Here is an 11,110-nt window from a genome sequence, read left to right as displayed (position 1 = left end):
CCCCCCCAACCCACGAAAGGGGAAAAGGGTAAACTTGGAAAACCGTAAAACATATCTTTGCCAGGATATCCTTCTAAATTTATTTTAATAAACATACCCTTATCAATATTTATTTTAGTTATTAAAACAAAATAAATAGATAAAGTTAAGATATCTGCATAATGGACAAGAGCCACGTGTAGGATGCTGACAATTAAGAGAGGTGCCCTTTTCAACAATCTCTGCTTTTTTTTTTTAATTTTTATTGTTTGTCAAAGAGAGCCAAAGCAAAAAATAATGAGGAGACTGCACAGAAGAGTGTACGAAGTGGGGGGATGAATGGCCCACAAGTTTAGAGCCCCCATATAAATGCCAAACAGAAGCCACAGAAGTGGCGGTGAGTTTTGTAAGTTTGTAGGGTACAACAACTTGGCCTTTTTCATTTAAAGTTCCTCAGGCTCAAATTTATCCACACATCTTCATTGCCTGCACACTATCTAATCTCTTTATCACCAGACAGAACAATCAACACAAACCTCTCTCAGAATCTTCCCTGCTGCCAGTGAAACAAACCTTACATAAAGTTTTAAAGTACTCTATTTTCTTTGAGCCAAGTATATGAAATATACAACAGAAAGATATTGAATCGAGTAAGAAGACCGAGTTAGGCATTACTGAAAAGGGGCACAATCAGAATAGAGAGAGAGTTTAATGAAAAAATGGAGAGTGGTTACTCTTACATGTGCCGGACATATACATATACACCCTTCAGTTGCATAAATATTATGTCAAAAGATTTGTTTACTGATCTATTCTGGAAACTTCTAAATCCCAAAAGAAAAAGAGCAGGAAAAAAAAATTAAAAGAAAATGAACCCTCCATTACAGCCCCAAAAGATGGAAAGTAGTTGTGTCGCTCTTCCTTTCTTTTCCTCATTCCTACCATCTTTTTGCCCTACAAAACATTTTTAACAACCTTTTCTTTTTCCATCTTCTGCCCCCCATCAAACCAATCAAATTTAACTAGACTTCAGGATCAACCTTGTCAGATAATAAACACAAGTGTACATATATGATGCATACACATTGCAAGCACAATCCACAAGGAACAATTTCCACCCCCCCCCCCCCCCCCCCCACCGCATTAAACTTTGCAAAATTGTGGGTTAAGTTCTACGCCACATGACAGCTTCAATCATTTTCCTCCATTCTTTGCACTTTCTCAAGTCTTGATGGGCTACCAGAGAGCACGCTGTCATTTCTGGGGCAAGAAACCAGTGTCCCCTTCATAAATTCAGTCCCCAATCTAACTAAATCTCTTTTCACAGCTGTATCTTGTTTCACTAAATGGGGGTTGCAATATGAATCAAAAAGGGACATAATTCTACTCACCAGCAGGTTGTTTCTGCTCTGCTGGTTTTACCTGAACAGCAGCAGGGACAGCGTGAACATATGGGAAGCCTGGCACAAGCTGATGCGGCTTTCCAGACTGTGTAGTAGCAAATTGTGCAGCATGCACGAGTCCCTGTGATGGTAAGCCACCTCCTTTCATATTCCCAGCAGCTGCAGCCGCTGCAGCAGCAGCAACTACTGCCTTTGCAGGGTCAGTGGTGCCAGAGTTGGCAAGAGTAACTGGGGAACACAACGACAACATTGAAGTTGATGAAGTTGTTGATGAGCCTGGAGACTGTGCCTGCTGTTGCTCATTACGGTGTCGTTGAAGATAGAACCCACTAGCAGCTGTTCCAGTTGCAGTTGAGCTTGGTGAGTGTTGAGCTTGGGGCTGCATGTAAGCATTAGAAAAGAACAGCTGCGCTTGATGCAATGTATGCTTTTGATGCTGCTGCTGCTGTAGCACCACTTGGGGCTTGGTTCCAGAATTCGAAGATGAACTGATGTGGGGGTTTCCCAAGACTGATGGCACACTCCTTCCACCAACAGGAGATGACTTCCGACTAGGCACTGATGGTGAGTTCTTGGCCTGCTGAGATGATAAACTAGTTGCTTGGCCACCTTTGTTGCCAGTAGAAGTGGAACCTGTTGTCCTTGGGCTACCACCAGCACTGCGGGAAATTGAAGTTGTGGGAGAGCCAACCACCATCGGAGGAGACGGGGATGGAGCACTATTAGGAGGCTGTTGAACTTGTGATGATGATTTAGGATTTGCTACAAAAGAAATCTGTGTGTGGCCTTGTTGTGGCCGGCCTTGCTGCTGGGGAATATTCTTGAGAGATGATGAAGTTGAAGAAGATAGAGATGAAGAAGGAACTTGAGAGGCAGTTGTCCTCACAGAATTCTTCCATTGAGGGGATTGAGCTGGACTACTGCTGCTTTGCACAAGATTTTGAGGAAATGCAGACAGAGCATTTGGAAACTTGGCAGCCATAGAAGATGAAGGGAGGTGATCAGAATAAGCACTTCCATTACTCGTTGCTGGTGTCTTACTTCGAGGAGCAGAAGCAGGCCCAAATTGATGTTGCTTCTGAAGCTGAAGCATCTGCTGTTGCTGCTGCTGTTGATTCCGCTGAAGCTGTTGCTGAGCATTAGGAGCATTGACTCCACTTATTGAAGCTGGCATAACAGAACCTGAAGTTCTGGCAGAAGCAGAGCCAAGATTAAGGGTACGAGCAGAACTATCAATGACATTGCTGCCTGGAATAGTGGAAACAGATGAATCAGACAGATCCAGCCTGGAGAAGGCAATGGACTGCCCAACAGTTGCTGAACCCTTTCCTGCCATGGCCTTCCTTTCTTCTTCCACACTAGATGCATCATTGGTCCCACGCTTCCCTTCTTCCGAGACATGATAATTATTCTTCTTCTGGTGAGCTGCTTGGGCAGCTACAGCAGCTGCCATGATCTGCTGATAGCCTTGCCTTGTATTTTCTGTAAGGCTCTGAAGAATTGCATGATTTTGTGCAAGGGAGGAAATATCAAGGCCAGGAGCGGTGGTGCCATTAATGGAAGGAAATGACATGGCAAAAGCTTGAGATGTAAGAGGCTCAACTCCAGCCTTTGAGGCTGGCTGTTGTGATGGATGCTGCATCTGTTGCTTCTTTTCCCCATGGTTACCACCAGAACTTGTAGAACCACCAACTGAACCAGCAGTCATCAAAGCGAAGTTTGAAGGCTGTAAGGGCATAGCAAAATTCTGACCATAAACATTCATATTTGCACGAGATACTCGGCTATCAGCAGTTGATGGGCTATCTTCGCCACCTAATTCACCCTCAAGTTGCCGAGCTTGATGAGAAGCATGCTGACTTGGCTGTTGCTGCCGTTGCTGAAGCTGTAGTGGATGGGGTGACTGGTTTTTTGAGGAAGGGAACACTTGCAAGTTCCCACTGCCGCTACTCACACCACTTCCATGTGGCCTTTGCTGCTGGTTCTGCAAGTGCTTCTGGGAGGATGATGAACCACTGGACATGCTTGTGTTCTGATGACCTTGTTGGCTTTGCTGCAATTGTGGGGGTGGCTGTTGCTGCTGCTGCTGCTGTTGCTGAAGCTGTGAAGGATGAAGCATTTGGGAAGAATAGAAAGATCCATGAATAAAAGGCATAGGCTGAGCATGATTTCCTCGATAAGCAGGTGGTGCCCCAACATGTGCAGGAATTGGAAATGGGTAGGCATTATTCTGCAGAATTGCCAAGTACTGGGTTTCATTGCCAGGCATATTTGGGTAGCTGAAGCTCATTGATGGGGCTGCGGTTGCACCAACTGGGGTGGCAGTTATGGAGGCAGAGTTAGATGTACTCGATGAAGCTGCGCTACCAGCAGCAGGAGGAGATTTCACAGACCCAGGTCGGGCAGATGCGGCAGCAGCAGCCTGTTGCTGGCTCAATGGGAAAATAAAGGCAGGACCATGCTGAAAACGATTACACCCAAAAGCAAAACTTCAAAAATACCGTCCAGATATATAATTGCGCAATTATCACAACCCTGGACTTTATAAAAAAAAAACAAAAAAGAAAGAGGTATTTTGGGTGTGAGCATACCAGAATATTACTGGGTGCTGCTCCTGGGGGTAGAGCTTGCTGGAGCAATATTTGCTTTCTCTGAGCAGCATCCACCATGTTGGCAGCAGCCTGAGGACCTTTATCTTTGCCAACATGACCAGGAAAAATTGCAAGACCCTGCCCCTTATCTTGCACAGAATTCACCCCTCTTCCAGGAATGTTCCCACGCAATTCGGTAGGGGGCACAACATTTAGATTGCAAGCCTTCGCCCCGTAGATTGAAGCTGAGCCAGGTGCTGCTGGCCAGAAAGGATTCATCTTCATAAATTGCTGGTGATAGTGTATATTCCGAGCAATGTAGCAATGGGTTGCACATCTCTTTGGCCTTGGTTGAGTAAAAAGCAAATGTGGAGGCTGCAAAGTTTCAAAAGAGCAAGATAAATTAGGACAACGAGAATAGAAAAAAAAAAAGGAAATCAAGAGCTGTTAAAATAAGAAAGAACAGAGTGACATGCCTGAATAGCTGCTGAAGATACAGCGCTCCCATCCATGGATACAACACCTTGTAAAGGAGCCATGTAACTGCTCAGGAAAAAAAAAAGGTCATTTCCCCCAATTATAACATCTAAATCACTGATTTAGATCTACTAATAAAAAAAAGCACAAAACCAATATCAAATCGACCCAGCCATACCCCATTGGAGGAAGTCCACCAGGCCAGCTAGCCATTGACATCGGCAAAGGCAAAGAACCAGATTGTGCTGTAGAAGGCCAAAAAAAAAAAATACCCCTCCAGATCAGCAACACAAGGAGAGTGGGGAAAGTTTCCCGAGGAAAAGGCGAAAAAATGATTTTAACTTTTACCAGTTTTCTCCATACTGGGTTGTTGATGCTGCAGCTTTTGACCATGGTTGTTGAGCTTGTTCGCACTAACACTAACTGTGACACTATCTCTATCAGATTTCTCCAAATCAAGCTGAAGATCAATATTCCTTTCTTTATTTCCAACTGGCTTATGTGATTCGGCTTCTTCAGCAATTGGCTTGGCCTTCTTATTACTATCCTCAGCTTCCACATTCACATCTTCCTGGCCGACTTTCACTCTTTTATCATCCACCTTTACAATAGACTTCATCTCCTGCGCATAGACACAAATCAAAAACCATTAATTTATTACACTATCAGACCATAAATATAGGTGACAGCTAGGTGACTCACCAATTCCATATCCGTGGCCATTGGCTTAGGATCTGAAGCCCCAAATTCAATCTCACCATCCCTTTCTGGGGACGATCTAGACGGAGGAGGAGCCTAAAACCCAAAAAAAAAAAAAAACTTAGAATTTCGATATTCAAGAACTAAGAAGGGAGAAAAAGCTTGGATCTTTTAACCAAAATAGGATCCACACCATCAGATCTATTTGGAACTTCTCTTCCCGCTGGCTCTCAATCTCACAAACCGTTGAATTTCTGAAACAACAAAACCCAAGTAGGCAAAATTTCAAACCTTCCAAATTCAACCCCCAAAAGAAGAAATGAGTAGAAAGAAATGATGCTCACGCTTTTGTCACTGTCAAATTCTCACGCTCATCATCCAATCGGAGACCAGTGGAGGGAGGATTATTAGCAGGAGAAGGTGAAGATTCCTTCTTTGGCGATTGAGACTCTTCCTTTCTACTCAAACCAATATCTCTACTCTCAGATTCTTCGGTCAAAGGCTTAGAATCCGGTACTAGATTGTTCTTCTCTTCCTTAACTGGTTCAGCCTGAACCAACTCAGATGAAGCCGGACCGGCTTGTGAAGAATTCATCAAATCGTAAGAACTCCCACCATTTTCAGCCACGGATCCTAAGTTCTTCTCCAAATTCGGAGGAGAAGAAGCTTCAATTTTAGCTGGTTGATCAATTTCAACCTTAGTTGTAGTAGAAGATACGGAACTGTTCCTAACAGGGAAAATAGAAGGAGGTGGTGCTGTCGTCGTCGTCTCATCCTCATACTTAACCGGTCTCGGTCTTTTCCTCTTCGGAGCTGCAGAAAAATAAAAAATAAAAACAATCCAAATCAAAATCTCTTACCCAATTGCTCAAAAGCAAAGCTTTGCTTTCCTTCTAAGCTGAAAGTTACTAACCAATTGCAGACATAGGAGTAGCAGAGGAGTTAGAATTTGGAGGTAAAATAGAAGATGATTGGGGAAGAGTTGATGGGGAGTTGGAGATCGGTGAAGAGACTCTTGATTTAGCATCATTATTGGGTTTATTAACTTCTCTTGCATCAAACTTAACCGAATCATTCCCAATTATTTCTTGCTTAGATGGAACTTGTGGCTGCCTCATCAAACCATATAACACCTCTGCAATCTCGATCTCAATCTCTTCCTGAGCTGAAGATGAAGATTTCGACGATTTCGGTGGCCTTTGTTTTGGTCCGTTAGGCTTCTACATCAGAAACCAAACCTTTTGTCACTAAATTGAACAAAAAACAAGACCCCAAAAACCAAGAAAAAAAATAAGCTTCAAATCAGAAAACTGACCATCTTCTTCCTCATAGAAGCATTGGAAGAAGATGGAGAGGCTGGAGCCGGAGACGGTGACATTAACATCCCAGCTACACCTGTTCTCACCGGCGAAGTTGAAGCTTGACGTTGAATTTGATCTCCGCCAATAACACCACCGCCAACGCCACTTGATGCCCATTCATGAGACCTTTTAGTAGAAGCTGGAAAAAGGTAAAATTAAAAAAAAAAAACTAATCAGTGAATTCGAAAGAAGAAAACTTACTAACAAAAAAAAGACTGAATTTAGTTAATCTCTTCCACCTCTCTACCTGACCGAGCTTTTCTAGGCACCGACACGCCAATCATCTCATCGGCGGGTTTCCACGTACATGATGTAGTTGTGGCGCTAGTCATCGTCGTCCCTGCCGGTGGTGTCGTTCTAATAACTTTCACCGGCGGTGGAAAGCTCTTCCGATGTTGATGCTGCTGCTGCTGCTGTTGATGATGCTGATGTTGCTGATGATGATGATTTGACATCGACAAAGACCCAGCGTTGTTCGGCGGAAGCATCCGAACAGAACCTCCACCGCCGGTTCCGCCGCCGTCTTCGTCGTCATCATCTTCTTCGTCGTTTACGCTTTCTTCAGAACTATCCTCGCCCCCATCTTCTCTGCTACTTATCAATCTATCCCCCCTTCTTCTCTTACTCGTTCTACTCAAGCGATCTCTTTCTCTCTCTCTATCTCGTTCCCTATCTCGTTCTCTATCTCGATCCCGTTCTCGTTCCCTTTCTCTTTCTCGATCTCGATCCTTCTTTCGATCCCTTAAACGCGCCGTTTCCTGCAACTCCACCGGCCCATCATCCTCTGCACCGTCATAAAAGAAAATACAAATCAGAAAATTCATCAAGACGATACAGTTAGAGAAGAAAACAAAAGCCAGATCTGAATTTAAAACCTGGTGAGTCTCTAAGAGAGCTACTCCTGTGCCGCCGCCGTGAAAGGCCATTTGTAGCGGCGGCGGCAGCCATAGTGACTCTCCTCGCTTCTCTGGTTCTATCCATCTCTGTAAATTAACTCGTTTTGCAGGTAATAAATTAGTTGTTATAGAAACGAGAATAATCGCATCACTCATCAGTCAATCGCCTGATATATAACATAATTCGCCGGAAATGAGCTCCGGCAACTATCTCCGGCGAGGAAACCGATTTCAATAGCTTTCGAAGATCTTGTGTTGAAGCTATCTGTCAGACTTGAAAAGATCTTAGCTCTCCCTTATTTCTCTCTCTCTCTCTCTCTCTCTCTCCTCCTCTTTCTCTCTTTCCTCTTTTTGTGTTCTCATCCCATCATTTTTTCTCTATTTCACTCTCGACGAAACCCACTTCAAACCCTAATGGACGGCCACGATCCACGACAGCAATAAATGCTCAAATCGATACCGTTGATTCCTTGACATATCCAACGGTTTTCATTAGCTTAAACCAACATGGCAAGATCTGGACTGTTGGATTAGTGGCCTCTGCACTCTCTAAACCTTTTCTGCATCATGGTGCCACGTGTCATCTAATTTTCCTTTCCTCTCAAGCTTCCATAGTATCACTCACTACCGATTTGGTAACAATAAATAAATAATTTTATTTTTTGTTAAAACATTAAAAAAATGGAATGACAGTATTAGGGTTTGGAGAGTTAGGGACTGTTGCCCACGAATCACGACCAACTGGGGAGGGGCTCTTGAATTTCCCAAAGAGCTGTCGTGACCGGCTATTACCGGTCGCAGAGACCTTGGTTAAAGCAACATGACGATCACAAGGAATCTTGGTGACCCCAGAAAATATCGTTCCAACCGGTCAAATTCATTATTTCGCTTCCACGTTTTAAATTATATGTAATTTTTTTAATAATTACTGCTAAGTGAATTCATAATTTTTTTTTATATAGACGGGAGTGGGCCCACTTGAAAAAAACCCAAAATAGGGAATCGACGGACCAAATTGGATGTGACCAGTAAAAGCAACATTGATAGGCCTTGGATTACGATCTGACGTGGCATAGCATCCTTTTTAAAGAGTGCACCCGAAACCAGATTCCCAACGAACAAGAACGTCCGACCTGGCACCGAACCAGGAGACTCGTGGTTGTCGATCAGCGAGCCGGATCTGAACCGTCGATGGATTGATTCGACGGCTGGGATATCAGGGAGGGAACTCCAGTCACGGTCACGGAACTTCCGAGGATGTGGGCCCCATAATCAGCTGCCGATATAGAAATTATTTTCTCCCGTTGGCCTATTGTCACGTTCGCGAGGTGTGGGAGCTTATGATGACGTGTAAAAGGTTCTCACCCCGAACATTATAAAAAAACAAAAAAATAAAAGAAATCGGAAACCTACTCGCTCGGTCAAATTTCACCGCGCAGTTAAAAAAGGAAATAAAAGCGCCGAGTCCTCGACGCTTTAACGCCACGCGCTACGGGTGGGATTCACATTTCACACAACGTGCAAAAGAGAGAAAAAAAATTATACCAAAAGCAAGCGGACGTGGCAACATCGCTCTCATTACGTGTCGGATCATGAAAACGACACGTGGTTTATGTTTCCCGCTTATTCGTCGCCTCGGATCTTGCTATTGGCTACCCTTCCGCATTTTCGTGGTCACAAACCCGTAAATAAACATCTTCAGATAAGAGGGAGGGAAAAAGAAAGGGGGGAAAGTATAATAGGACAAGTTTTTTTCACACTATTAATGACGTGGCAGGTGAGCAAACCTTTTTTGGTTTCCGATTAATTTAATTAGATATTTCATGGTCTCCACTTGCGACATTTGAGTGGTGAAGAGTTCCTTGCACGAGGATGTCATTTTATCAGGACCCTCGAGCAAGGATAAAAAAAAAAACAAATAAAATAGAGAAATTAATTTTTGGGAGACCTAGTGGCCACGTCAGAATCTCGGACCCACCAAGAAAATGGTTGACCCACCATAATGGATCCGTTTCTCCACCTTTTGTCGCTTGTGAGAGCTTTCACTCCCTCGCTATCGTGAAATCCCGAAGCTGTGCCACGTGTGCAGCTAATGTACTACGTCACCATGCTTACGTGGCAGGCTCTCTGACCGTGTGCTTAACCCTAGCCGTCAACACACAACGAAGAAACAGCCCCCACCCCCACCCCATTATCTCCCATTGGAGTTGTCAGTGCTACTCTAATTATATTAATCAATTTCAATAAATAAAGGTTTATTCATTCATCTTTTTTACCTTTCTTAAATACTAAACAATAATAGAAATAAAAATTGGAGGGACCTGTTTATTATCCTTGGCTATTGTTACTTTATTTATGATTATATTTTAAGATACTAAAGAACAAATTTCGATCTATAATTTTGATAATGGAAATCTAGATTGGTATATTCCTTTCATGAATTTTTTTAATATGGATTTGTTGCTTTTAAAAAATTATTGAACTTTTGAATTTGATTTATACAACATGAACTAATTGATTGTACATTATAAATTGTATCGTAGTCTCAAAATTTGTCTGACCACTTTGTATTTTTATTATAAATAAAATTCTTACTTCATGATGTGACCACCTCAAATACTGTTACATTAATTTTACTAACATTTATTATTATTATTATTATTATTATTATTATTATTATTTTGAGAAATAAGGTTCTTTTTAATTTGATCAATATATATACATATATATAACGTATGGGAGGTATAACGGAAGAATAAAGATTAGAACTTTATATCTCAGTTCTCTTAAAAAAAGTAATAACAGTTAAACCAAATATAAATAATTTAATTACTATTTAAGAAAGGTGCAAATTTAACTAATCAATTATTATTAAATTATAAAATAAGATGAGCTATATATAATATTTTATTACCGTAGAAAATTTGCAAATAAAAGACTTCAATTTAATAATTTTAATATCACAACTAACATTTTATTCAATGAAGATCAAAATAGGTAACATGGATTGGAGAATAAATGAACTTGAATGATATAAGAAGAGAAAAAAATGGCTCAATGTTTAAATTGGAGTTAAATGTTTGGACACTTTTAAATTAAGGGCTAAACCTTTCAATTGTAATCATCAAGGGCAAACGTTTTCAATTCCTTAAATTAAGGGTTAAGTTAATAAGTGAGTGTGACATGTATCGCATGCGACTAAAAATTACACGAGCCGATAATATGACAATTTAAAAAAAATATAATGTTACACATCATATTTTAAAATTTAATCGTATATGTTTTGTTGAAAATGTAACTATTATCTATTATATTGAAATTTTAGTTATTACATGTTATATTAAAAAATTTAGTTGTTATAAGTCGTATTGAAAATTTAGTTATTACATATTATGTTAAAAATTTAATTATTACACGTCATATTTAAGATTTAACGTCCACATTATACGTGTACCCTACTCGTGCCAAACACTTATCACTTTAACCTTTAATTGTAAAAAATCAAAAACGGTAAACCCTTAATTGTTACAATTAAAATATTTGATCATTAATTGAAAAAAAAAATAATCATTTATCTTCAATTTGAACATTTAATCAAAGAAAACAAAAAAGAAAAAAAATGAATGGTGAGTAGGGAAAAAGGGCACCACATTGTGGACTATATCTAGTTCTTTATCGCTGGACTCGTCATCTTCCATTAATTT

At 41.1% G+C, this 11,110-nt stretch overlaps 1 protein-coding gene across 4 annotated transcripts; it reads right to left on the bottom strand.

Moving 5' to 3' along the window:
- Window positions 1-620: 620 nt before the first annotated feature.
- On the bottom strand, window positions 621-7,816 carry TIC (time for coffee). Of its 4 annotated transcripts, none has more exons than XM_018119151.2 (12): window positions 7,386-7,816; window positions 6,758-7,294; window positions 6,465-6,649; window positions 6,063-6,369; window positions 5,494-5,962; window positions 5,343-5,403; window positions 5,153-5,245; window positions 4,799-5,072; window positions 4,629-4,695; window positions 4,450-4,516; window positions 3,974-4,348; window positions 621-3,843 (listed from the first exon to the last, which is right to left on the bottom strand). In XM_018119151.2, the coding sequence occupies exons 1-12, from the start codon at window positions 7,489-7,491 to the stop codon at window positions 1,363-1,365; spliced, it is 5,022 nt and encodes a 1,673-aa protein (XP_017974640.2). In that variant the 5' UTR covers window positions 7,492-7,816; the 3' UTR covers window positions 621-1,362. The 4 variants fall into 4 exon arrangements, with proteins under 4 accessions (XP_017974640.2, XP_017974641.2, XP_007034715.3 ...); XM_018119152.2 differs by having other exon boundaries at window positions 6,063-6,366; XM_007034653.3 differs by having other exon boundaries at window positions 6,555-6,649.
- Window positions 7,817-11,110: the final 3,294 nt, after the last annotated feature.

This window comes from Theobroma cacao, chromosome 4 (genome assembly GCF_053813885.1).
Source record: "Theobroma cacao isolate CCN51 chromosome 4, ASM5381388v1, whole genome shotgun sequence".
NCBI classification, from domain to species: Eukaryota; Viridiplantae; Streptophyta; class Magnoliopsida; order Malvales; family Malvaceae; genus Theobroma; species Theobroma cacao.
The sequence above is the reverse complement of the archived record's forward strand: the minus strand, read 5'-3'. Positions and strand labels throughout refer to the sequence as shown.